Here is a 27,604-nt window from a genome sequence, read left to right as displayed (position 1 = left end):
TCTCCCTCTCCCTCTCCCTCTCCCTCTCCCTCTCCCTCTCCCTCTCCCTCTCCCCCTCCCTCTCCCCCTCCCTTTCCCTCTCCCTCATCCTCTCCCTCTCCCTCATCCTCTCCCTCTCCCTCTCCCTCTCCCTCTCCCTCTCCCTCTCCCTCTCCCTCTCCCCCTCCCTCTCCCCCTCCCTTTCCCTCTTCCTCTTCCTCATCCTCTCCCTCTCCCTCATCCTCTCCCTCTCCCTCTCCCTCTCCCCCTCCCCCTCTCCCTCTCCCTCTCCCCCTCACCCTCCCTCTCCCCCTCACCCTCTCCCTCTCCCTCTCCCCCTCTCCCTCTCCCTCTCCCTCTCCCCCTCTCCCTCTCCCCCTCTCCCTCTCCCTCTCCCCCTCTCCCTCCCTCTCCCTCCCTCTCCCTCTCCCCCTCCCCCTCCCTCTCCCCCTCTCTCTCTCCCTCTCCCCCCCCTCCCGCGAACCTGTGGGTCACGGCCCCTTTGGGGGTCAAACAACCCTTTCCCAGGGTCACCTAAGACAGTGGTCGGCAAACTGCGGCTTGCGAGCCACATGCGGTTCTTTGGCCCCTTGAATGTGGCCACGAAGTTTCAATCGCACTGTACGTACGAGCCTGCATGTGGTATTTTGTGAAAGAGCCACACTCAAGGGGCCTCAGTTTGCCGACCACTGGCCTAAGACCATCGGAAAACACATATATAATTACGTGTTGTTTTTGTGGTTAATCACTATACTTTAATTATGTTCAATTTGTAACAATGAAATTGGGGGTCACCACAACATGAGGAACTGTATTAAAGGGTCACGGCTTTAGGAAGGTTGAGAACCACTGAATTCGGTGAAAACATGCCCGCCATCATTCATCCCCAGGGAAATGCAAGTCAAAACCACAATGAGATTCCACCTCACCCCCACCAGGACAACCTTAAAAATAATAAAAACTTAAAAAGGGAAAGAGCAGATGCTGGTGAGGGTGTGGGAACTGGGGCCGTCATACATGCTGGTAGGATGCTAATCGGGGCCGCTGATGAGGAAGGCGGTTTGGCAGATCTTCAAAAAGTTAAATATAAAACTGCCATGTGACCCAACAGGCCAGTTCCTCTCCGAGGATGAGAAGTGGAAACATATGTCCGTACAGAAACTCGTACATGAGTATTCAGAGCGGCGTTACTCAGACTAGCCAAGCCTGGAGACTACCCCAAGTTCGTCAACTGAGCAATGGATAAACGACTGTAATAACCCACCCAGACAACGGAGTGGTACTCAACCGAGAAGTGTATCGATGCTTGCGACAGCATGAATGAGCCTTGGAAAACACTAGGCTAAGGAAAAGCAGCCAGACACACAGTATAAGAAAAAGATCACATATTGCTTGACTCCACTTACACGAAATGTTTGAAGTAGGCAAATCCGTGCAAACAGGAAGTGGACTGTGGCTGCCCGGAGCTGGGGAAGGACTGGAATGGAGCGAGGTTTTATTTATTTTTATTTATTTTATTTAATTTTTATATTTTATTGATTTTTTACAGAGAGGAAGGGAGAGGGATAGAGAGTTAGAAACATCGATGTGAGAGAAACATCGATCCGCTGCCTCCTGCACACTCCCCACTGGGGACATGCCCGCAACCAAGGTACATGCCCTTGACTGGAATCGAACCCGGGACCCTTGAGTCCGCAGGCCGACGCTCTATCCACTGAGCCACACCGGTCAGGGCGTGGAGCGAGGTTTTACTGGGGATGATGCGAACGGCCTGGAATTCGATCCTGGGAGGCTGCACAACTTTGTGCCTATACTAAGCCCACTGGATGTTAAAGGTGAATTTCAGAGAACGAAAATTTTATCTCAATTTCTAAAAGCAGAGAACTTTTTTTACAGAGAACTTCTGTTTCCGGTTTGAGGTGCAAACAGTGGGGAAGTCATCACTCTTATTCTCACAAGAAGAAACAGGTGGACCAACTAAAAATCAACAACTTTTCTTTACCCACCAGAGAACGGAGGCCACGGGACAAGCCTCCACCTGAAAGCTGCAGGCGATGGAGTCCAGACGGTCACAGCTGAGCTGCGTCCGGGTGCTGGCGTGGGGCCCTGCTCATTGGACCGGCTCTGAGGGGAAGCTTCGGCCCTTTTCCAGGCGCATTCTGATGGCCTGTGCGATGTTCCTAACCATTTCTCGGTGCCCCACTCTGTACCCACCGCCCTCCCTGGTTGTTGTGCACAGCGAGGCTCAGCCTCCCTCCAGGGCATCACTTTGCCCGTCAGCACCGCCCTGCCAAGCCCCCTGGCGTCCTGTGCTCACGCAGCCGCCTGGCTCACCCCCTCCCTCCTTTCCTTCCTCGTGCCTCTGAGCGCAATAATGCAGCCGTCAGCAACCTCCCTCTCGCTTCTGACAGCCCACTCTCGCCCACTCTCGCCCTCTCGGAGTTGTGCTGTGGTCCCAGGTGAGTTCTTTGAGGTCTGGCGTTGGGCCTGATGCACTGGTACCCCAGGAACCTCCTCAGCGCCCCAACGAGCAGCCACCTTCTGTCATGACTTAGCATCACGCTTGTCATCTAATAGATGCTCCAAAAACATCAGCTGTTCTGAGTTCAGTCATTATTCTGGATGGAGACGGCTGCACTGCTTGGGCTGTTCTCACAAGTGTGTGTGTGGGGTCTCCTTCCCATCGGAACCCAGGGCTCCCCTCCCCGCTGGGGAAGGCTCCTCTGTCCTGACTCCCTGGGGCAGGTGCTGCCTGTGTGCTCAGCCCAGGACCTACAAACCGGCCCAGAAGCTCCAGGGGACTGGGTTACAGGAACCCATCCTGGGAGCCTGTTAGTAATAAAAGCGGCTCACATTTGCACACCCTTCTGAGGACTTATCGTATCAGACACCAAGCGCGACCAGCTCACAGGTTCCGCCGTCAACCCATTCTACAGATGAGGTGGCTGAGGGTCAGCAAGGGAGGCACTGGGGCTCTAGAGCCCCGCTGGGCACTGCGCTGCGATGCCCGCCCTGCTCCTAGCGCTGAAGCATAAATAAGCTCTTAGGTTCCCCCAGTCTTTGTGATCTGAGGTTTGTGTGCACCAGAGAGAGGGAGCAGGCAGTGCAGACACGTGCTGAGTTCTGTCCCCACGCAGTGGGCAGCTCTGTAAGCCTGTGGTCCAAAAGCTTGGGGAACCTTGGGGCTGAGACCAAACTGGTCATCGCTGTAGGTTATGGGCTCTGTTTAGGCCAGGGTTCCTCAAACTACGGCCCGCAGGCTGCATGCAAATACAAATACTGTATTTGTTCCCGTTTTGATTTTTAATTCAAAATAAGGTATGTGCAGTGTGCGTAGGAATTTGTTCATAGTTTTTTTTTTTTAAACTATAGTCCGGCCCTCCAGCGGTCTGAGGGACAGTGAACTGGCCCCCTGTTTAAAAAGTTTGAGGACCCCTGGTTTAGGCTGATTAAACAACAACACTTAGACATGAAAGAGAAATAAGCACGAGTTTCTGTCGTGGGCACTGTGGGGTTCTGTATCCACTTCCTGACTCCCTGGTCTCCCCTGGGAGACGACCGTGATACATCCCTTCAGACAGCGGCACGTCTGAGTTTACTTCTAGAAGAATCCTACCTCAGACAGTTTCTTGCAGACCTTATCAGAGCTTTTGTCATGCGTTGGTGATTTAAAAATTTCCCCAGGAGGAAAGGTAGGTAATGTTTTGGAAATTCCTTTAACCCAAACACCACCTCTCTTGCTAAAACCACCTGCCGGAGCTCGTGTTAGCACTGGGCTCCCTGCCCTAAAGCAGAGGAGCAAGGAACTGGCCAAGGTCTCAGGCTGCTCAGCTCCATGGGGTCCTGGGGTTGTTGCCGAGGGCGGTGGGGGCAGGGGAATGACCAAAGAAACAAACCAGCCTCATTCCAAAGATTGTAAAATTTATTGTGTAAGTATTGCAGCTCTTCAGAACGTCATCCTTGCCACTAACGATTATTGATAACAACAAGCAATTTCATCAGGCCCGTGGACTGGCATCGAATACAACGGCTGCCGCAGCAGCGGCGTGAGCACGGCCTGAGTGGCATGGACAGTTTGCAGTTTAACGAACTCGTTACACAGGGCGGCAAAGGCGAGCAGTTCCGGCGCCAGGGACACCCATGGGCGCCGCCATCCGCACACCACCACGGAGTCAGACGGCAAGGGGAGCGCGCGGCCTTCGCAGCCCCCCAGTCACAGCAACATCTGAAGCACAGGTTCCGGAGGATAACAGTTCTTTCCTTGTCATGGGGATGTTCTATGGACCTGGAAGCTTTGCGCTGCACGCAGGAAAAAGAAACTTCTGAAACGGAGAATTCACAGACAAGACAGACAAGGAAAGGGGCGGCTTCGGTGCTCGCCTGGCCCTGGTGCGCGCTGGACGGGGAAGAGGTCACTCTTAGCTCTTTGCACAAACACTGGGCTTTGAGGGAACGTGGACGGCTCACGGTGGACCTTGCTAAGTCCGTGTGCGTGGACCAGGCTTTGTGGGAACGGGGTGCGGGGGATGTGATGACTGACAAGCAGGTAAACAGTGAGCATTACAGACAGCTGAGCTCCACCGCCTTTTCTGAGCCCAACCTGGTCCCCCTCCAACCAGCCACTTCTAAAGACCCCCAACTCCATGGCAACAGGGGCCTCCTGAGGGGTGCGCAAAGGCTTTTCAAAGATAACAGCCTGACAGTCGACACTTAGAGCAGCGGTTCTCAGCCTGTGGGTTGCGACCCCTTTGGGGGTCGAACGACCCTTTCACAGGGGTCGCCGAAGACCATCGGAAAACACATATATAATTACATATTGTTTTTGTGATTAATCACTATGCTTTAATTATGTTCCATTTGTAACAATGAAATTGGGGGTCACCACAACATGAGGAACTGTATTAAAGGGTCGTGGCATTAGGAAGGTTGAGAACCACTGACCTAGAGGAAATCGTGCCCCCCGCACCCCAGCTCCGGGGTCCACAGAGAAACCCAGAGCTTAGCTACAGCGCCAATTTCTGGAAACACACACCGTGCTCTTGAGATGCACGCCCACAGTGGTCACCTGCTGGGCACGAGCCCAGGGACAGGCCGCACGGCAACCTGGCCAGCAGCCCTGACTGGGGCTGATCAGAGGGGCGAGCTCTGCCCTCCAGCCGGCTGAGGTCGGTCGCCCGGCTTCCCCCTAACTCCAAAAGTACAGTAGATCCAGTAGATCGGACCGCGCCACCCGCAACGAGGTTCAGAGGACCTGGGGGCGCTGCGCACTGGCTTTTGGCTGACGCTGCTCACACCAAGGAGGCCCACTTCCAGGTTTCCACCCAGGGGGCAGTAAGCACACTGCTGGCCAGGAAGGCTGGGGCAGGAGGGGTCGCCCGGCCCAGGGAGGACGTGCAGGGTGGAGGGCAGGTGGGCTGGGACGAGGGAGGACAAAGGGAGGTTTGAGAAGCAGCAGCCCTTTGCGGGCCAGGAGCGGGAGGCGGGTCCGGGCGAGCCAGGCACCGCCAGGAACGCCAGCCTGGCGACCGAGCCCAGTGTTTCCTCAGTAAGGCACTAGGGAGACTCCGTGGAAAGGTTTCCTTTAAAACTGTTCCCTACAAATTGTCCCTGTCCTGTCAGCACAGATTGCAGGGGCTTCTCTGCTCGTCCTTTGAAAAGAACCCTCTTTGAGGGCAGCAAGGTTCAGGCTGAAGACCCACGGAGAGGCAGGTGCTGTGGTCAGGGCGGACACCTCTGCCAGGCTGGCCGAGGGCGCAGTGGCCCCTGCCTGGTGCTCGCCTGTTTGTAAAATTTGTATATAAACAGAGTTCAAATGGTCAGAACTTCAAAACTGTTCCCAGGTTTTCATTTTTCAAGTAATAAAATAGTTGCTTAAAAACAATAGTTATTGCCTCCTATCGTTCTCTTATGTCAGTCGGCTAGTTGGCATTCTGCCGAAAATGAAGACACCTCCGTGGGTGGGGGGCGGGGGGCTGCTCTTCAGGCTGGGGGGTCACCCACCATGGAGATCAGCGAGTCCTCACCCGGAGAAAGGCCTCCAGCTCCAGCCACCGTCCTTGGCAGATGCCGAGACCCCCACTCCACTTCCTGCCACTCATCTCTACTTGCACACACGCGTGCCCACGCACACCCACGAGGGGTCTCCTCACACCCAAATCCACTCAGTGAAACCCCGGTGAACAGTGAACAGGAGTCGTGTCTGAGGAAGATGCTTATGGAAACACAGGGAAAGAAACACACGGAACAGGACTGTTTCCAGGAGGAACGGGGATGGAGAGGAGGCAGAGGACCCGCTTGCAAACAGGGGTGGGGAACCTCTTTCCATTCACGGGCCGTACAGAATCACCACCTTAAAAACCGGGCCGCTGTGTTCGGTCAGACATTTAACTCACTCACCCCTACTGCCGTGGCAGGGCCAGACCCAATGACTTCGCGGGGCTTACAGGGCCCCTGGGCCGACGTCCCCAGCCCTGGCCGAAAGCCTCGAGCGCGGGGTGTGACCGTCTTTCGTCTCAACCCTTCCGCATGTCCTGGGAGTGTTGCTTTCACCTCTGGCCCTCTGTTTTTGGCCCATTAAGTGGGAATCATCCGTAGAGAGCAAGACAGGGACAGGGTCACAGTCCTAGGACTTTGGGCCTTTCCTGTAGCCAGCGGACCGCACCGACCTTAACCGACCAGCTCTGGAGCCACCGTCGAATTCTGCACAACAAGCCGTCTCTACCCCTCGGTGTGTCAATAGCAGCACCTTCGCCCCTGCCTATGGGGACCTTCACGATTAAAAAAAAAATAGGAGGGAAAACTTAAATTCCTTCAGTAACAGTTTATTTTCAGTTGGGGAAGGCAAAGCCACCACCTGGAACTCGGTGCCTCTATGTCATGCGATTCAAAGGCTGCTCTGACCCCGAGGAGGAAACGTGTCCCCTTCGGGCGGGAATGTGTAAGGAGGGAAGAGCCTAGCCCAGGCACAGGGCCCACCGCGGAGCGGAGCGGAGTGCGCCCGGCCCAGCCTCTTCGCCCAGGCGGAGCCCCTCTGCCCGCCGCCGGGCTCGGCATCTCTCCCTTAGAGTCTCGACAAACGTGATAAAAGTTTCCGTCAAACAAGCACTGACATATTTATATTAAAAAATAGTGCAAAAGCTCAACATTTATATAAATAACTCTAGACCCCTGCTTTGTCATTGCTTTCTTTACAAGGTAATACACACGTTCTGAGATGGCACGCCAAAGGGGCCACTTTCTCTTCCAGCTCAGAAAACAACCTGTGTGTGTTTTAATAGGACTCTTCTAATACAAAAATACTCCTGCCCTCGCACATACAGTTTCTCTTACTTTATATATACTTTTATATATAATATTGCAGATCTTTAAACAAAGGTTTTGTGCAAATATGTTTTTAAAGTTAAGTGAAATCATCATCAACAAACGAAAGGAAGCCTTCACGAAGCTGGACTAGCAACAGAAAAAACTAGGGGAGAATTGTTTTTTCTCTTTTGCCTTCAAGACACGGCTCAACAAAGAAACACGTTTGTGTGTGTGTGTGTGTGTGTGTGTGTTCTGTTTTGCAAGCTTTCTTAGCTTGTGCATCCGGACCAGACAGACATGTAACTATTTTTATACACAGGGAGGGGGAGGGGATGGCGACGCGCGTGTCCGGCCCGGCCTCCTCTCTCTTCTTCGAAGTGCGGAGTGTTTTGCCTTTTCACCCACCGCTGCCCTGGCCGCCGCCGGGACCCTAGAGAGGGTGTCCCTTCTGCTTCTCCTTCTCCTGGCTCCAGGCGGCGGCGCTCTCCAGGGCCGCGAGGTGCGCGGGGTGCAGCCGGGCCCCCTCCAGCAGGGAGGCCGGCGCGCTGCTCTGCTGATGCTGGAAGGCGGCGGACCCGGGGTAGTGCCCGATGACCTCGCTGTAGGTGGGGGGCGGCCCCTCCATGCGCCCGCCGCCCCCGTAGCACGTGGCGCTGATGCCCGAGTTGCTGCTGGGGGGACAGGGGCCGCCCAGCATGGCGCTGTCCATCAGGTCGCTGTCGAAGATGGTCCTGTTTGGGGGCGCGCGCACCGACTCGCGGTTGAGCTCCAGCTGCTGCTCGGGGTCCCGCAGCTGGAGGGTGCAGGGGCCCTGGTAGGGCGGCGGCTCCTCCCCGTCCGACAGCGAGATGGTGGGCGGCAGGTCGATCTCATGCTGCAGGTAGGGGTAGGTGGGCTGGAAGCGGTGGAAGCGGTCCCGCTGGGCGAAGGGGGGCACGGCCAGGCGGTCCGTGGGCCTCGGTGGGGCGTAGACCTGAGGCTGGAGGGAGCAGAGCAGAGTGAGGGTCCCCAGAAGCTGGGCCCAAGCAGGGATGGCTGCCTGCGACTCTGCTCTCTGGGGAAAGGGAGGGAAGGGCAGGCCCGAGGCGAGCCTGGAGCCTGGCCTCCATCTGACATGGGCCTGGGATCATCACAGAGCTCAAGGGGGCCGCCTTGGCTGGCCTGGGGCGGACACGGGGCGCTCCCTGGGGTAGGTGCATCCTGTCCGGGCAGGGAGGACCAGCCACTGCACATTTCTTCTGAGAAGGGCAGCGTGTGAGCCCGTAGCAGCCAGTGGTTCAGGCCCGGGAAGGGCACCGCTGGGCTTGGGGGCTTCTGGGTCCACTAAAGCACTTTGGAGGGCAGGTACAGGGCAGGAGGGAAGGGGGGGCAGGCACACTGGGGCTCACCTCTGGGATTCCACTGCCGGACACGGTGCTGTCTGAGGGCCAGAGGCATCCTTCCTGTGTCGGGGAGAGAGGCAGGTCAGGGGATAAAGGACAGCTGAGAGCCAGGGTCCACCCGGTTCTGACCCTGGGACCTTCCACTTGGAATGAGACCTTGCACTATCCACCTCTCTCCTCCCCACCGGGCCTGCACACCTCTCAGACGCCCAGCTCTGTGCTCCCACTCTGTCCCTGAAAACGCACCCTCCACACTTTCGAAAACGTGCAGCTGAATCTCCTCTCTTCGAAACCTCCAGGGCCTCCTGTGGGCCTTAGAAGAAATCCAAAGTAACCCCTGGACTGGCTGCTAAGAAAGCCTGGCCGGACCCAGCCCCCGTGGCCTTGGCCACCCCTGCCTGGCTGTGCCACCGTGGGCGACTGGCTGAATTCCAGCTGAAGGAGTGGAGCGTGCAAACCGCTCCGAGTGCGCCCTCTGCGAGCATATGGACACATCGGACGCCATCACCACGCTGTCTCCAGCCCCGCTGACTGCTATCTAGTGCGTCGAAATGCTAAGTGTGCACCCCAGGGCCTTTGCACTGGCCACCCCACTGCATGACCAACACCTTGTTTTTCTCTCCTTATCCTCACACGAGGATACGTGCATTGCTTTTAGAGACAGGAAGGGAGGGAGAGATGGAGGGAGCAGAGAGAGGGAGATGTGTGAGAGAGAAACATTGATCTGTTGCTTCCAGGTTGTGCCCTGATCGGGAATCAAATCTAAGACCCTTTTTGCACGGGATGATACTCCCACCAATAGAGCCACCCAGCCAGGCTCCTTGCTTTGTAATCCCAGTGTCCCTTGCAGACTTCCTCTGACACCATACCTAGAGGGCCCTCACCCATTACAAATCCTGTCCTCTAATGACTTCCCTCACAAGAACATCTTGTCTACTTGTTTATTTAGCTCTTGACTGTCTTGGCCTCCCACTGTGAGCCCAGGTTACAGGTGAAGAAATACAAGAGTTAGCAAGGGAAGCCCCACCTAGCTGCTCTGCCACGACATGATTCAGTGAGTCAACAAATGTGGATGTGGCCCCACTTCTGTGCCAAGCTCCAGGCCAGGTGCCAGGCATGTCGCTGCCACCTCATGAGGCTTATGCCCTTTGCCCTGAAACTCTGGGTGGGACCTGTGGCTCCCCTGGGGAATGGAGAGGGCTGGCTCTGGACTCCAGTCTGCGCACGGGCAGCCAGGCTGCACCGGCTCTGTGTGAGTTCCAGCCACACTGCTGGCTCCCTCATACCTACTACCCGCTGCGGGCAGCGTCTGCCCTGCTCAGGCCACCCTGACCTTGGCCCGTCAGAGGTTAGTGAGTGAGCCCACCTCACAGAGGGGCCAGGGGACAGGGAACAGCATGCTCTGCAGACATCGGGGCCCTCAGCTCCCACCGAGCTGGAAACCCTGCCTGAGGTTCCCGGGACCTCTATCATCTGACGAAAGACCCCTCCCTCTGTACTGAGACTCCTGTTTCATGCGGAGAGACCCGAGGGCCAGGAAAGTGGGACCCCCACACCAGGATCAGTTCATCTGACGGGCAAAAAAATTAAAAATTAAAACTAGCTTTATTGAGATATACCTGCCATATAATAAACTGCACATATTCAAAGTATATAACGGGGTTAAGCTTTGGCACATGTATATTCCAGGAACCCATCACCACAATCAGAATAACAAACTCATCCATCATCCCATTCATTTCACTGAGGGCACGTTTTCTGGAGGGCTCCCAGTTGAGGATTCCCTGGAGGGCTGCAATTTCGGACATGGCCACTAGGGGGCCCGGTGTCTCTCAAAACTGTCCCGACAGGAATGCACTGACTAAACCAGGAAGACTCATGGGGCCTAGTATGTTCCAGGTGTGGGGAAGCAGAGAGCAGACACACACTGTTACTGTTAATGTGGTCGTCAATGGCCATTTTGGGACTAATATTAATAATGCCATATCAATTGCTGCCTTGGTGTCAGGCACTGTGATAAGCTCTTTTAAGCATCATTTCAATGATCCCAGTCAACCAACCACCTGTTCCCAAGTGGAGTCGGGAGCCCTGGGGAGGGGTGCAAGCAGCCAAGGCGTCTTGGATGAAATGTGGCCCACACAAGCCCCTCTAAAAGCCTCCTGTGAGGCCCTCCAGCCAAGCCCCGGCAGGACATGGCCGCCAACACCTCTTCCCCACCCCCACCCCCACCGGCGGAGCCCTAGCCTGGAGGTTCTCCACCTGGTTGCAAAGCAGCACCACCCAGGGAGGTTACGAAACCCCCGTCAGCGCCTGGGTGCCCCACTGCAGACCCAGAACCACCCACCATCCCTGCCACCGACTACCTCCACCTCCTGCACCTGGAGGTCACCTCCTCCTTCAGGGAGATCCGGGAACCAGCCACGGGGCCAGACGCCTGCCTGGAGGCTCCCGCAGCAGCCCAGCTCCCCCCAGCCGGGCCCCGAGTACAGCAACCCACCACCAGGACGGCACTGCACTCAACCCCTGGCAAGGGCCGGGTCTTCCTGGCCTTGTTCCCCAATTCAGTGAATGGCCCCAACATCTTCCCAGATCAAATGCCAGACCCCAGGGTTGTTCCTGACAGCTCCTTCTTGCCTCCCTCCCATCCCTAACACCCCAGGCTCCATCTGGCTCCTTTTCTTTCTAGAAGCTTCCTTGTGGTGAGCCCGTCCAGCCTGGCATGGCTTCTCCATGTAGAACCAGGGGTCTGCAAATTGGTTCCTAAAGGGCCAGAGAGTGAGCTAGTTCCTGCTTGGTGGGGCGGACGGTCTGTTACATCACTAACAACATTGCTCTGGGGCAAGCACAGCCACCAGGGAAGATTCCATGGGAATGGGCTTGACTGCACGCCAGTGAGGAAACAAACACCCAGAAAGTCACCCCGAAAAGGGGCCACGGCAGGGCAGCCAGGCCGGCTGGGCCCAGCCCCAGGCAGACTGTGGCAGGGTTTGGGTCTCTCTGGGGGGTTGCTGGGCCCAGAGACTCCTCAGACATGCCCTGTCTGGCAGGGGGTCCCCAGGGGAGCTGCCACCCTCACATCAGGCCTAACAAGGCTGTGTTTACCCATCCAGGCATCCCTGGGGACCTGTGCAGGTGGCTGGGTAGAGGGCGGTGGGGGGTGGGGGGGGCGCCTTTCTTTTAGCCCTGGGTCTCCTGAGTCCTAACCTCCGTCTGGGCGTGAAGTCCTAGGTGCTGCCACAGAGCTGCCTCCCTCCCTGGAAGCAGGCACGCCTCCCCCGGGAGCCTCTGCACCTCCACCTCCATACTCTCGCCAACTTCATCCTCATCGGCTGGACCACATGGGGCAGCGGGAGAAAGGCCAGCTCCACCCCTTCCACAGATGCTCACTCGGGCTGGGAGGGAAGGGGACCCACCTGGAGCATGTCTATAGGGCTGGCGTATTCTCCTTTGTGCAAAAGGCCCTCACTTGCTCCAGCCCCGAGGGAGAACAAACAGGGAGGAGAACAAACGGGCTGTGGGCTCTTCAAACCTCTCAAACCACCACTTAAAAGCTGTGAGGCCTCAGGCTAGTGTTCCCACCTCTCTGAGCCTGTTCTCTGTAAAACGGGTAAGTGAAGACCAGACTGTGTGTTGCAGCTGGTGGCCCGTCGCTAGGGTAACAGCAGCAACGACCAAGCACACAGGCGAGCCCTGGCTGCAGAAGCCTGGACCCCTTCCGAGCAGCCGTGCCCTCTGCATACATGGGGGGCTCGGGCTGAGCACCCAGTGTTCCCGCGAAAGGGACCAGAGCGCCGCTCCTTGCCCTGGCAACCTGGTGACACAGAGGCTGCGCCTGACGCAGGCAGAGAGGCCCGAACCTGCCGGGACAGGCCTGCCTGCGGGCTTGGCTCAGCCCGAGACCCGGGAACCGGGAGGCCACACCCAGCACCCAGCACCGCCTCCTGTCCTGTTGCTGTCCTCCAGGTGCCCAAAGAACGCCGACTCAGAGATGTGCGCCGCCCGCAGTCTCGGGGCTGCCAGGTGCCACCTTCCCCGATTCCCAGCTGCCCTTGGACCCCAGCGCCTGCCCCAGCCTTCACACAAGCGGGACTGAAGCCCCGTTTCATGAAGGAGGGACTGGACCGAGGGCACACGGCCAGGATGGTGGAGCTGGGATTAAACTCGGCCCCGGGTGACCTGTTGCCGCCAAGGCGCTGAGTCCCTGCCCGACGCCCGGAGGCGCTGGCTGAGAGGAAGGGCTCGCCCGTGTCTGGGTCACTGCAGGGCTCGGCACCTGAGCCACCACCCGTCTGCCCGGCCTCTGCCTGAACCCGGAGCTCTGTCCCCTGCAGCTCCTGGGAGGCCCCGCCGTGGGGCGCCCCGTCACGTCCCGCGGGCGGCACTTACTGAGGACAGGGCGTCTTCTCTCCTCCTGCCCTGGCTGTGCCGGCCGATGAAGGAGCGCGCGGACAGCTTGTAGTGGCTGAGCAGGCACGTGATCACCACCACCATCACCATCACCACCACCACGATGATGGTGATCTCCACGAACTCCAGCTCCGCTGCAAGAGCAAGGGGACGCGTGAGACCCGGGAGCCCGACACGGCCCCACACACCCGGCCCGTAAACGCCACGGCTCCTGCAGACGCCCCAACTCTCAGAGACGACACGAACACTCACACCACACGCACCACCCTCTGGCCAAGAGGCTCAGAACACCCGTCCCCGCGGCCGCAGACACTGCAATTCTCTTTTCTTATTTCTGGTTCCGTTTCGTTTCCCCTCGAAGACAGAAAAGCTCTCAAGTGCTGGGAAAGGAAGGGTATTTTGATCTGCTGACTTAGCGGGTCCCTGTTGAGGGGCTCGGCAGGTGGCCATGGCTGGTGCCAGCAGAGCCCTTCCCTCCCATCCCCTCCCCCCGCCCCCAGCAGGTGACGCTGGTGCCAGTCCTGCTGGGACTGGGTACTGACATGCAGAGGGGCCACCAGCCAGCAGGTGTCAGCCTCCCCAGCCCGCTGGGCAGAATGCCCTGTCCAACAAGCAGGGGATTGTGCCTCCAGACCCGACGGACAGGGAGACTCCACATGCCACCAGGCACTCCAGAGCCACTCGGCTCAGCTTTCTCTCCTCCAAGACAGAGGAGTGGAGTGGGCGGGGTGGGACGGCTGCAGGTGAGGAGAGGCTGTGGCTGCAGGTGAGGTGTGGCTGTAGGTGAGGTGTGGCTGTGGCTGCAGGTGAGGTGTGGCTGTGGCTGCAGGTGAGGCGTGGCTGTGGCTGCAGGTGAGGCGTGGCTGTGGCTACAGGTCAGGTGTGGCTGTGTTAGCGCTCTGCCCCCAACTGGGTCCACCCAAACTCCAAGCTCTGCAGGGCCAGCCCCTCTTGACTCTGGTCTGTTTTCCGGAGGATTCTAGCAGTGAACGTTACTTTGGTCCAACCACGAAGCCGCTCCACACTGAGCCACATCCTCCGGGAGCCCTGGCCCGTTCATCTGGTTTCCAGGATGCCCACCTTCTCATATATCTGCCCACTTGGCACCATTAGTAAGTCAGGAAGTCTGCCCCGCAGGGGACATGTGGCAATATCTGGGGACAGGAGTGACGGTCACAACAGGGGGTGCTCCTGGCATGTGGTGGGCAGGTGCCAGCAGTGCTATGCAACCTCCTTTCATGTACAGAATGCCCAGCGACAGGAACAGTGGCACAGGCACCCTGTGTGGGGCCAAGAACAGCCCAGACCACTATCGTCAGCCATCTCAGAGGTCAGGTGACAGACTCCTGTAGCCCAAGGGTCCAGAATTGGTGGCTCCTCCCACAGTCATTGACCCAGGAATTTAACTGGAGTACAGGCCTCGGCTCTGGCCCGTGGGTGGGACTGTGTCTCCTTTTCGCTCTGGAGGGGCCCAGCGGGAGGATGGCCGGGGCTTTGGTGAGACACGGAGCCCTGAGAAGGCTGGGGCCCCGCCAGGCAGACACTCGGCAGCCGCCACCACCCTCCGGACACCCTGAGTTCTTGCCAGGAGGGCGGGCCTGGGTTGGGCAAAGGCCAGGCGTCTGGCCTCAACCCAGGAACTATGGCCACACCTCTTGCCTCCCCAGACAGGCTGGTCCCGGGCCTGGCAGCCTGGCTTGATTCCATAGGGCCAGGTCCTGGTGGTTAGGACCCAGGATAAAGCCACCCATTCAGGGACACACAGGCCGTCTGTGTGCAACACCGTGGCCTCCCCGAGGGGCCTGCGACTCCCCGGCCCCTGCCAGGCCCACTCTGCACCCAGCTGGACAGCAGCGGTGGGCACCAGTCTCCCCTCCCCCGCTGTCTCCAGGGGCCCTGCCCACGCTGGGCCTGGAGGGGGGTGTGGGCTGCCTTTGTCCCTGCCCAGGCAGCTCGCAGGACCCAGGCCAGGCTCTGCCCTCCTGCTGGTGTCACCAGGCCCAGATGGCGACAGTGGCTGCAGCACAGGGCTGCCGGCCCCCAGGCCCATGGGGCCTCACAGAGCGAGTGGGTGTGAAGCTCCACGGACAGCCAAGAGGGGCCCCGAGGACCTGGTTTCGGGGGTCCAGAAATGAGCACAGCTCCTGACAGCACTGCTGTACCCTCCCAGGTGCCGGCCACGACCCCACGAAGGCACGGGGGAGGGAGGAACTCAGAAAAAGAAAGTACGGCTGGTTTGGGGTCACATTCTGGAAGCCAAGCTGTGGGGTCTGGCCCAGAGCAGGGAGGAGACTGGCCAGGGTCCCCGAGCCTCTGTGTGGCCTGACGTGGTTCAGTCCATCCCTGCTGCCCCAGCCAAGGGGGGACGAGGGCAGCTGCCCGGGAAGCCTGTGCATGGTGATGTGCTGCACGCAGGGAGCGTGCCCTTAAGGCAGCGGTTCTCAACCTGTGGGTCGCGACCCCTTTGGGGATCGAACGACCCTTTCACAGGGGTCGCCTAAGACCATCGGAAAACACATATATAATTACATATTGTTTTTGTGATTAATCACTGTGCTTTAATTATGTTCAATTTGTAACAATGAAAATACATCCTGCATATCAGATATTTACATTATGATTCATAACAGTAGCAAAATTACAGTTATGAAGTAGCAACAAAAATAATTTTATGGCTGGAGGTCACCACAACATGAGGAACTGTATGAAAGGGTCGCGGCATTGGGAAGGTTGAGAACCACTGACTGAAGGTGACCGTGATTACTGGGGATTCACCAGCACCCCAGCGACAGCAAAACCAGGGCAGCCCAAACCGATTAGCCTGAAGAGAAAGGGGTAACCTGGATGCCACAGGCCACGCCCGGCACAAAGGCTCGGGGGGCACTGAGTGTGCAGGAGCCCAGCAGGGGACTCCCCGGGACAGGAGAGAGCGCCCTGGGCGGGGGCTGGCCTTGGCTGTGGGGCGAGGGGACTCTGGTCCTGCTGACAGCACCCCCATGCACTCTCACAAGCAGAGGACATAAACCCCTTTGCTGGGACGTGCACCCCGAAAGCACCTGCTGGGAAAGGTTGCACACTGGAGGCCTGAGGACATCTGCACCCACAGTCCCCGGAACAGGTGGGTGGCCACCCTCTACACAGGCTGTGCCATCGCTCGGCCCAAGCCCCTCCCAGGTCTGTCACTGGCCTGGCCCCTTGGGAAGCTGGGGCCTCAGCACCATGTGACCCTCACTCCAAAGGGGGGGGAGCACTCACAGCATGAGCCCCTCTCCCCAGGCCACACACCCCTCTGGAAGGCGCTGCTGCTGGAACCCCATGGGCCAAAGGGGACAGTGCCCGGGCAGCTCCCCAGTGGACCCACCAACCCATCTCCCCAGAACCTAGGGACCCTCCGGGAGGCTGCCCCGCCTCTAGTGCCAGCAACTCGCCAAGCGCTCTAAAGGCACTGGGAGGCCAAGCACAGGGCGGGTGGCTTCGGACCTCCAGCCAAGGTGGAGTCCCAGGTCACTCAGCTGCCAATGGCAGATGCAGGGCTCCGCCTCAGTTTCCCCAACCGACAGACCTCCCTTTACCTGGACAGGAGGCCAAGTGGCCTGGATGGTACATGCAGAGGTGGGACCTCACACTGAGCCCCGACCTTAGTCCCCAATCTCTAGTGACCACAGGACTCAATGCCAGAGCTTGGTCGTCACAAAGGGGACAGAGCGAGATGGGGTGGGCGGGCTGGTCCACAGCCCCACTCGCGGTGCTCATGGTAACTACTTGCTGTAACCATGGTGACGGTGCTAACAGCCGCAGCATGTGCTGGCCCAGCGTTGAGCTGTTTCCCCGAGTGATGAGGTGGATGCCATCCCCATCCCCAGTTTGCAGACCAGCAAACTGAGGCTCAGGGAGCAGTTGCCTTGGGCCAAACCTAGAAAAAGCAGGGCCAGGTCCTGAACCCAGAGCCTCCCTGAGAGCTGAAACGGGAAAGGGCCTTATTCTGCGCAGATTTCCTGGCTCTCCCACACCCCGAGCACCTCTGAGGACACCTGCGTCTGCCAGCTACGAGGTGTGACCACACCTTGGGCACATGCACCTCTGTGAGCCCCAGTGACAACCTGGAAAGAGCTCAGAGGACAGGACAGCAGGTGCTCCGCGGTCCCCATCATCACGACTAGCGACACCCCTGTGGGGACCAATGGCACCGCCCCCCCAGGCTGGCGCCCTGGAAATGCTGGCTGTCCCAGGGTTCAGGGTTTGGGCAAGGTCATCCAAAAGGCCATCCAGGCTGGCAGCTGGGTCCGAGGCCACCAGGGACTATGGCCCTGGTCCCTGCTCCGGGGACCCGGCTGTGAGACGGAGCCCTCGGGAAAGACACGGCACGTCCCCTCACTGTGCGGGCATCAGGTCTGCTCCGTGGGTGGGCGAGAGCAGCTGTCCTTGCACTCTGTACGCTCCTTGGGGTGGGGCGCATGGGGCAGGCTCCGGGGGTGACCGGGCCCCTCTCCCACGTGCAGAGTAAGGCCACTCTAGTTTAATTTAGCGTCCTCTTTCCTTGTGAATAATTAATTCCACACGAACAGGTCCCTCCGCCGCCTGGGAGTGGTCGGACCCCCCTGCTTTTGTCTTCTCTGCCACAGACAGACACGGTCGCTGTGAGGTCCGCGCACCGCGGATCCCCTGGGTGTCCGGCGCAGCCCGAATCCCACGGACGTCGCTTTATGGAATCCTCACTGTCATTCCGTGACCTCCCTCCCCCTCGACAGATGAGGACACGGAGGCTCAGAGGTGAGGGCTGGCTGGAGGCACACAGCCCACGGGCCCTGGGGAGGCCGACTGCCCACACCCAGGCCTGAGTCCCATGGCTCCAGGGTCGCAAACAGCCCGGTTCAGGCAAAGGCCTCGTGTTAACGGGACTGGCCACCTGGCTGGAGCGTCACCCGCACGAGGTCCTGGAAGCCAGTGTCTGTGGCCAGTGGTGCCCATCTCTCTCCGCCAACACGGAGGAGAGTGAGGACAGTGAGGAAGGAACCTCTTGCCAGGCACAGGGAGCTGTGGGCACCGCCCAGGGCATTTCGCAAAGACACGAGCAGCTGCCCTCGCCTCTGCCACCGTCTGGGTGCCAAGCGCCTCGCCAGGACAGGATTCCCGCTTTAACTCCCACGACCACCCGGGTGCATGCCAACCCCTCACAACCAGGAGCCGAGGCCACGGCTGCCAGGACGCTCTCTCAGAACCTGGTTGTTAAGATTCCATTAAATCGTGGCTTAAAAAGAAATCAATTATTTCAAATAGTTATGAAACACTCAACCAGATCCGTGACACGGGAAGAATCCGCAGGGTTACATTTTCGACGCGATCGCATGAAATTGGGCCTGGCAGGTTTCAGTGGGTTTCGACCCGTGCTCCCCACTGACCACAGCGCGGGTGTGGCTGGCACCGCTGTGGTCTGGAGCACGTGTTCCCAAGGGGGAGTGGAGGGAAAGATGTGATTCTTTTGAGTCCGAGTTTATGGCCCCCTGTTCTTGGTGACAGAGCTGCCGCCTGAATTATGGGCAGGAGCCTGGGCCACTTCCCAGCTGTAAACGGGGAGGGGCTGGTGTAGGATTGGCTAATCTGTGCCAAGAGCAGGCCTGGCCGTGCAAGTATCTACACTAACAAAAGCCTAGGTGGCCCTCGCGCGACGTTGTCACAAGATGGCCATGCTCACAGCGGAGGCGGGGCCCGGTGGCCGCTCCACACTGTGAGGCCTGGGGGTCCCGTGGCTCCATGTAGCGCGGAGGAGGCAGGTTGCAGCAGGGGAGGGCAGTTGTGGGCGATCGGGCCGGCAGGGGAGGGCAGTTAAGGGTGATCAGGCTGGCAGGGGAGTGGTTAGGGGGTGATCAGGCAGGCAGGCAGAGGGGTTAGGGGCAATCAGGCAGGCGAGCGGTTAGGAGACAGCAGTCCTGGATTGTGAGAGGACAGTGGGACATCCCCCGAGGGGTCCCAGAGTGGAGAGAGGGTGCAAGGCAAGCTGAGGGGACCTTCCTCCCATGCATGAATTTTCTGCACCGGGCCACTGGTTATATATAAGTGGGTGTGATGGCCACTGAGATTTTGGGGAATCATTTGAGTGGAAGTGGGGGGCTGGGGCTCATTTTTCTCTCCTTAGCTGGGGAGCCAGGCCAGAGTTCGCTGGCTCCTGCCAGCCCACGGGAGCTTCCAGACCAGACCAGACAACCCCCCACCACCTGTGTCTGCTCCGGGCGGAGGGGCAGCCAGCACGCTTCCTGGTTGACAAGCAGCCCGTGCAGCTGCCCCTGTCTGGCCTCCCGGCCGCACACTGAGGAATTAGAAACTGGCGCTGTCTGAAACTTATGAAAATCTAATCTTGTTAGGCCTGCCTGGGTGAGACCCACCAGGGAAGGCCTCATTGTCATTCCACGGCACCCCAGCCTGCCTGGGTTCTAGCCACTGCATTTACTGTCCCTCCTCTCTCCCCTACCCTCACTGCATTTGAATGAGAACCAGCCCACCCCCCACCCCCAACTTTCAAATAAAATCAAACCAGACATCAAAGGAATAACTTTCTGATCTCTCCTGGAACCTTTTCTTTTCTTTCTTCCTTTCTTTATTGAATTTATTGGGGTGACATTGGTTAAGAAAATTATGTAAGTTTCAGGTGTGCAATTCTTTAACACGTCATCTGTATACTCCCGGTGCCATTCACTTCAAACACCTCCATGGCACGATAATTTCTTGGGTACGATCATTTATAGTTTACAAAAAAATGGGTATCTTCCTCTTGAGGTTTGGGGGTGAGCAACAAACCTGGCCAGTTTTCTTGTTTTTTTAAAACAAAACGTACCGGCCCTGGCCAGTGTTTCTCGGTGATCAGAGTGGCCCACACACCGAAGGGTCTTGGTTTGATTCCCGGTCCTGGTTAGGGTGCGTTAGGGAGGCAACTAATCAATGTGTCTCTCTCACATTGATGTTTTTCTCTCTCCTTCCTCCTCCCTTCCTCTCTTAAAAAAAAAAAAAGGCAATGGAAAAAATATCCTTGGGTAAGGATTAAAAAAGAACTCCTATATAATAAAAGGGTAATATGCAAATTGACCCTGATGGCAGAACAACCAGAATGACCGCTCGACCAGTCACTATGAGGCGCACTGACCACCTCTTGGTCCCGGCCGGCAGGCTCCGATCACCTGATGGCGAACGGGGAACCGGGGGTGGGTGGTGGGGGATGCGGGTGGCACCAGGCCAAGGCCCCTGCCTCACCAGTCACCTCACACACAGAGGGCAACCCGCGGCGGGGGCGGGGCCGGCGAGCAGGTGGGAACAGACAACCTCCCTGTCCCTTCCCCCAGCCGGCAGGCTCCATCACCCGATGGCGAACGGGGAACCTGGGTGGGTGGGGGGGAGGGGTGGGGCAGGGGGGACCGGCTGCAGGCAGCTGGGGAAGATGGTCACAGGCCAGGCCTAGGGACCATACTGACGCACAAAATTCGTGTGCCAGGCCTCTAGTAATAATAATAAAAAGCAGACTGTTCTGTGTATCGAGTACTCACTCGGCGCCGAGCACGCAGCTGTGCGTCGGGCCCCCATCACCTGAATGCGCAGCCTGAGACACTGCCTGGTGTGCCGGTGTCCGGGAGGGGACAAGTCCGTGCCTGCCGGACCGTGCCTGGCACCAGGGCCCGAGGCTCCCTGCCCTGCTGCTCATGGCAGAACGGAGGGTTCAGGTTCAGAGCATGAGGTTTGCCCCCAAGGTCCATGAGTCTGGATCCCAGCTTTGCCACTTCCTGTGACTTCAGGCAAATCGCGACTGGGGGGGGAATGGAGGGCTGACCCAGTCCCCACTTCACGGCGCTGTGCAAGAAACGCGCGAGCTCCTTTGGAGTCAGTATCTACGGGGAGGAGCCCCAGACGCCCGAATCCGCGTGGCTGGAGAAGGCCCTCAGAGCGGTGTCCTCTGCCAGGGCCGGGCTAACGGGCAGCGTGAGCTGGGGCTCGTCCCCCTGCAGAGCAAAACAACTCCTGGGACCTTTCAAGTGTGAGCCTTGACCAGGGAAAGCAACTTCTGGGCTTCCCCTCCACGTGCATTTCTCCTGGAATTCTCTCCCTTCGCCCCACGCTCTGTGACAGGACCTGGCCCCGGCCGACCTGGGGCCTTTGCCCGTGCCCTTCCTTCCCCTGGAAGCACCTTTCCCCACACCCAAGTGCTCGCTGCCGCCTCCCCCTCAGCCTCTGTCCCAGCGTCACTTCCCCAGGATGTGTCCCTGACTGTCCCCACCCCTGGACCCGCGTCCTGTGCCTGCCCCTCGCTGTCTGTGGCACTAACCTGGAACGCTTCCTGTGACCCGCTAACCGCTCACTTCCTGCCGCCCCTCCTAGAACATCCGTGTCACCTGGAGCGACTCAGTCTCCGCGTCCCCAGCACCTAGGACAGCGCCTCCCCAGGGGCAGGTACACAGCATAAACTGAACAAATAACCAGCTGTTCTTTCGAGCGCACCTGAGTGTCCACAAGGCCCACGCGGGTCTGCATGGAAGGTCAAAATCACCGGGAGCCACGTCAACGTCCCCCCCCGGGGGTGTGGGGGGCGGGCACAGCCAGGGAGACCGTGTGCACCAACTCGAAAACCACCCGGATATGAGAAAGAAGCCACCAAATAGGATGAGCCCACTTTTGTTTAAGAAAATGTAAATATATATATTTTAACATAAAAGTGAATGTTACACACCTACGTCTATGGGTGTGTACGGACTGGGGGCCAGCGGGCACCACCCCTCCACGTGGCACGCAGGCTGCATGCGCATACAATTCCACTGGAAGTAAAAGAGACAAGATGTGAGCAGCACCTGTCAGTGTCCTGAACGGACAGAGGCCTCCCACGTACGCTTCCCAGCACTTTGGGGGGATGGGGCAAAGCTCAGACATCAGGTGACCCTGGCTGGGGAGCCTGAGGTGACATCCAGGTGCCAGGCGGTCCCCGGGACCTGCCCCCTCGCTGGAGGGGAGACGCGTGTGGCCAGACGTGCAGATTGCTGCGAGGCAGTGATGCAGTCTCCTTCCACCGCGAGTTCCTGGAGAGCAAATGTGACAACCGGAGACGGCCCAGAGCACCCCATTCCCTCCACCCCGAGGCCCCTCCTAGCCCCCCCTCGCCTGGCGGGCCGCCTCTGCCCCTCCCGCCTCCCTGGTCAAACACACGCGTGCGCATGTGCACACGATGTACTCCCCTGTGGGCTTGTCCCCGCCCCCCCACCCCCCGGGCTCCAAGCATGTGGGTACCACACTGAATTCTAACTCGTCTCCCCTCTGGTCCTGGCGTCTCGGGATGGGCACCCAGGACTCAGCTCTGTGCTCCCGAGGCCACTAAGAGAGAAGGTGCCACACGAGGCTGCCCCAGCTCAGGTGGAAGCCCAAGGGTCCAGACACAGTCAAGGTGAGTGATGAGCCGACACCATGGGCCCCGTTTAAAGGACTCTCGACAGTAAACCATTCCTCCACCTGTGCTGCCTGCCGCGCCCTCCTCCCACCTGGTGGGACACCTTCCTCGGTGGGGAGGGACCACCCAGAACTGACTGCCGACACCCACGTGGCAGGCAGCTGTGCGGAGCCTCCCTCGTCCCAGGTTATCTTTCGGGAGGGGGTGGAGGGGCGGATGTGGGTCCGAAAGCACTTGTGGGAACTGGCTGGTGGGCTCGAGGGACCGCAAAGGGCTATGCAATCATTTTAGAACCTCATGATTAAAAGCTCCTTCAACAGGGAAGACAAAGCAGTGCTTTTATCTTCTTGCTATTATCCAAATGGAAAGAACTAATGGGATTTTTTTTCTATTGTCACCGACATCGAACATCTTTAAACACCCACTGTCAGCAGGATATCACTCACCAAGCGGGAGCTATCGGCAGAACGGAGTGAACTTGCAGAGAGACACCTGGTTCCGTCAATGGACCCGCTGGGGGTGCAATGGAAAGTTACTTAAAATGCACCAGACAGCCCAGCCGCGTGGCTCACGGGTTGAGCATTGACCTATGAACCAGCAGGTCACAGTTCAATTCCCGGTCAGGGCATATGCCCGGTTGCAACCCTGGCCCCAGTGTGGGGTGTGCAGGAGGCAGCCAATCAATGATTCTCTCTTATCACTGATGTTTCTATCTCTCTCTCTCTCCTTTCCTCTTTGAAATCAATTAAAAAATATTTTTAAAAATAATAAAATTAAAAAATAAAATAAATCAAATGCATTTTAATTCAGGAGAGTAGGGAACAAATGGGAGGGGATGGGTATGGGGGGAGCTGCCTGCCGTTGGCCATAATCATCTTCTTTGGCAGTACCTACCAAAATTGCCCTGGCCAGGTGGCTCAGTGGGTTGGAGCATCGCCTGGTACACCAACAGTCTGCAGGGTTGATTCCTGGTCAGGGCACACACCTAGGTTGCAAGTTCGATCCCCAGTTGGGGCACATGTGGGAGTTTCTCTCTCCCTCTTCTCTCTCTAAAATCAGGAAGAACATATCTTTGGGTGAGGATTAAACATTTTTTTAAAACGCATGCTGCTACCTTTCTAACCCAATGAATTTAACTTCCATGACTGCATCTAACAGGAAATTCACAGCCGGGCTGGGAAGCATGGGTGCATGAGGCCACCACGCAGCGTTTCTTAAGTGAACAACCCGAGGCCACCTCCGTCCCACTAAACACAGTCATCACGTTATGGGGCATGACGGGGCCGCGAAGAACAGACACACATCCACAGCAGGGCTCGCAGCCTGGGCTCTGCTGGCCTCAGGCTGGGCCACTCTCCCCTGGGGAGCCGCCCTGTGATCACAGGGTGCCTGGCAGCACCCTGCGCTCTGCCCACCGGGGCCAGGAGCAGACCCCCCCAAGGCGTGACAGCCCACGTTGTCTTAGACGTCGCCCAGCGTCCCTGGCTGAGAATCGCCCGGCTGGGACCCACGGCCCATAGGGTGGTGGTGGATGTGCTAGGAATTACTGTTGGGCAGAAGCGATGAGACTGGAACAGTGTATGTCATACAGCCCGTTTCTACAGCAAACATGACGATAAAGAGCAAACTGTTAACAGTGGCTACTTCTGGAAGAGGGGGACTGTATTTCTTACTCTCTGTATGTCTATAGTTTGCATATTTTTGGCCACTTTGGTTTTTTTAAAAAAAATCTTAAATAGCATCCCAGAAAGACGCAGGGTGCGCGTGCCTGTGTGTGAGCTCCGAGTGCGGCCGACGGCGCGAGGCACGCTCCCTGCAAACCAGCAGATGTCCCCTCTCTCAATGACCCCTTTCCAAGAGCTGGTGTTTCCCAACATGAGCCAGGAGAGGGGAGGCGGATCGGCTGCGGCTCCAAGCCTCTCGACACAAAGCAAGCGCCGCTCTGAGTCGGACACAATGCGGTCCCTACTCAGCCCCTTTCAATAGCTCCTCAATCACCGGCCACGTGCTGGGCGCCGCCGGGTCGGCCGGGCGGCCACCATCTGCAGGGGCCTCCCCACTGCCCCGGGGCTGCCCTTCCCTTTCAGGACTGAGAGGGGCCCAGTGATTTGGGTCTGAGCCAGGGCAGAAGCCGGGAGGTGGACTGATGGCCAAGGTCATAGGTCAGAAGGCAGGAGAAGGTGGGGAACAGGCTCCCTGGGCCCCAGGAACTGAATTCAATTCTGTACACACAGGGCAGGGTAGTGGGGCCCCAGGCGGGAAGCGAATGTCTCCCTGCCTGTCTGAGCCCGGGTCTGTCCCAGGGCATCTGTGTGTGTCTCCCATCTGCCCGTGAGCGTGTCTCCTTCTCTCGGGGTCTGTTGTTCTGGTGTCTCTGTGTATGCCCGTCCGGGGTCTTTTCCTTATACCCCGTTCGAGTCTCTTCCTCTTCCTTTTCCAGGTGACAGGCAACACGAAATACCCAGAGGGCGGTTACGAGCCTCCCGCCCTGGCGCCTCTCCTGGTCGTAACCACCAAGGCTGAGACTTCCAGCCTCGGTATCTCTTCCTTCGGACACAGCATCTTCCAGAGGCAGGAGAGCATCTTCCAGCATTTTCCAGGCCAAGTGCTGGTAGCCCCCCCGCAAGCCCCCCGGTTCCGCCAACCTCTTCCTGGAGAGAAACAGCAGCTGGCGGGGGAGCTCCGAGAAGGGGACGCGGCAAAGTTGTGGGCTGGAGTGACCCGGCTCCAGATTCAAATGCTGCGCCCCTGCCTTAGTTCCGCATCATAAAGCATGGGTCCCCCACAGTATAACCCCCAAGACTGCCGAGCAGCCACTGAGCTGGTGCACAGCAAGGGCGGAGCAGGCGGCGGCCACCACACGCTAAAGGCAGGCACGGCCGCAGGACACCAACCCACTTCCATTCACCATCGATCGGAGCAGCTGGTGCCGCGCAGGGGGCTCCATTCCTATGCGAACAACTGGTGTGGGCAGAGGGAGAGGAGCAATGCAGCAAGAAAAGTCGAGAAACCGGAAAATCCGTCAGGAGACAGAGCTACTTGGGAATACAAGGTGCAGAGGCAGACGACCAAGGTGGTGGGGGCCGGGGCTCTCTCCCGCCTGGCAGGGCAGAGCCTCGGATGGCAACTCAGGGGCCCCAGCCACAGAGACCTCGTCCTGGACTCTGCTCCAAAGGGACCCCAGCGTGTCCCCAGGCTGAGGCTGGGCAGACGTAGGAGTCACCCTCAAGAGCAAAAGGTTTAGCCGTAGCCGGTTTGGCTCAGTGGATAGAGCGTCGGCCTGCAGACTGGGGGGTCCCGGGTTCAATTCCGGTCAAGGGCATATACCTTGGTTGCAGGCACATCCCCAGTAGGAGGTGTGCAGGAGGCAACTGATCGATGTTTCTCTCTCATCGATGTTTTTAACTCTCTATCCCTCTCCCTTCCTCTCTGTAAAAAAAATCAATAAAGTATATATTTTTTTAAAAAGAACAAAAGGTTTACAGACACAGACAATAGGATGGTGAAGGCCTGGGGGGAGGGGAGATCGGGTGGAGGTAAGGGGGGACATCTGTAATACTCTCAACAATAAAGATTTTTTTTTAAAAAAGAGCAAAAGTTTTGCCTACGTGTCCTCCCTCATCTTCTGATTCCTCCCTGCACACTGGCTCCCCTCCCCCATCTATTCTGCACCTAGCAGCCACAGCATTTTTTGTTAAACATCTATTGAATTACTGACTCATGCTCAGATTAAAACTCTACAAGGCCCACTCAACCTCATTTTTCTATCTTCCACCTCCTTCCCTTGCTCACCACTCTCTGGTGATACTTGCCTTTTTCCTATTCCTACCCCAGGACCTTTGCACATGCAGTTTTATCCTGGTATTGTTGCATGGCCCACCTCAGGGATGCCTCCTGGTCATCCCATCTCAAACGTACTCGCCTCTCACCTCACTGCATCTCCTGCTCGCCTGTCTTGGCCACAAGGGACAACACTGTATTCAGTGAGAAGCCTGGACCATGCTGGCTCTGTATTCTGGCTTTCAACACCTCTGCTTTTTTATATGCGCCATGGGGAAAATGTTAGCCCCATCTCAACGGCCTGGTTGAGGACTTAAAGTACCGAGGAAGTGCCTGGAGTATAGGAAAGCACTGTGTACCTATTGGCTACTCTGAGAAACTATCTTCTTAAGTTGCTTGCCTGTTTATTACCGACTTCACCTCTCCAGTGAGAAACTTCCATGTTTCTCCTGTTCTCACTGCCTCTCGGGTGGTTAGCACCACCCCTGGCACAATATGCTGCCCTCAGTTATTATGTGAAGGCAGAAGCGATCCAAGCCCCAGGTCCACTCACCAGGACTCACATCTCTACCCAGAGGACAGAGAACACAGCAGTGTTGACAAGTGAAGGGTCTTTTCACAAAACCAAACATGCAATGGCCATCTAACCCAGCCACTGCATACCTGGGCTTCCTCCCAGAGAAACGAGACTTACATCCACAGAAACCCGTGTGCGTGCGCACGGCAGCTTCATCCGTGACAGCCCCAGCCGGAAGCAGCCTGGGCTCGTCAACAGGTGAATGGGCACGCTGACGGCACGTCCGCATCACAGCGTGCTGCCTCCCACGGGAGGAATGAACAACCTGGTGGGATCGTCAGTTATGCTGAGAGTAAAAGCCCATCTGAAAAGCTTGCACAGCCTATGATTCCATGTACACAATGTGTGTGAAATGACAAAATTTTATAGAGATGCTGGTCGCCAGGGGTTAGGGAGGGAGTGGGAAGGAGATGGGTGTGGACAGAAAGGAGGGATCCTTGTCATGGGGCTGTTGTGTGTCTAGACCAGGGGTGGGCAAACTTTTTGACTCGAGGGCCACAATGGGTTCTTAAACTGGACCGGAGGGCCGGAACAAAAGCATGGATGGAGTGTTTGTGTGAACTAATATAAATTCAAAATAAACATCCTATCTAATAAAAGAGAAAAATGGTAATTGGCGTACGACGATATCCTTTTCATTGGCTAATCAGGGCTATATGCAAATTAACTGCCAACTAAGATTGGCAGTTAACTGCCAACAAGATGGCGGTTAATTTGCATATGTAGGCACAATGCAGGGAGGCGAAAGGGAAAGCAGGAAGA

The 27,604-nt window shown here is 57.7% G+C and overlaps 1 protein-coding gene across 1 annotated transcript in view; it reads right to left on the bottom strand.

The window, feature by feature from the left end:
* Nucleotides 1–6,784: 6,784 nt before the first annotated feature.
* PMEPA1 (prostate transmembrane protein, androgen induced 1) overlaps nucleotides 6,785–27,604 on the bottom strand; it is a 50,197-nt gene continuing 29,377 nt past the window's right edge. The window contains exons 2-4 of the mRNA XM_059705210.1: nucleotides 13,050–13,204; nucleotides 8,670–8,723; nucleotides 6,785–8,260 (exon numbers count right to left, since the gene is read on the bottom strand). Coding sequence (XP_059561193.1) covers nucleotides 7,712–8,260; nucleotides 8,670–8,723; nucleotides 13,050–13,204 — 758 coding nt within the window. The 3' untranslated portion in view covers nucleotides 6,785–7,711. The remainder of the gene's footprint in view (nucleotides 8,261–8,669; nucleotides 8,724–13,049; nucleotides 13,205–27,604) is intronic.

Source organism: Myotis daubentonii, chromosome 8, assembly GCF_963259705.1.
Source record: "Myotis daubentonii chromosome 8, mMyoDau2.1, whole genome shotgun sequence".
Taxonomy (NCBI): domain Eukaryota; kingdom Metazoa; phylum Chordata; class Mammalia; order Chiroptera; family Vespertilionidae; genus Myotis; species Myotis daubentonii.
Note: the sequence above shows the minus strand (reverse complement) of the source record. Positions and strands in the feature narration are given on the sequence as shown.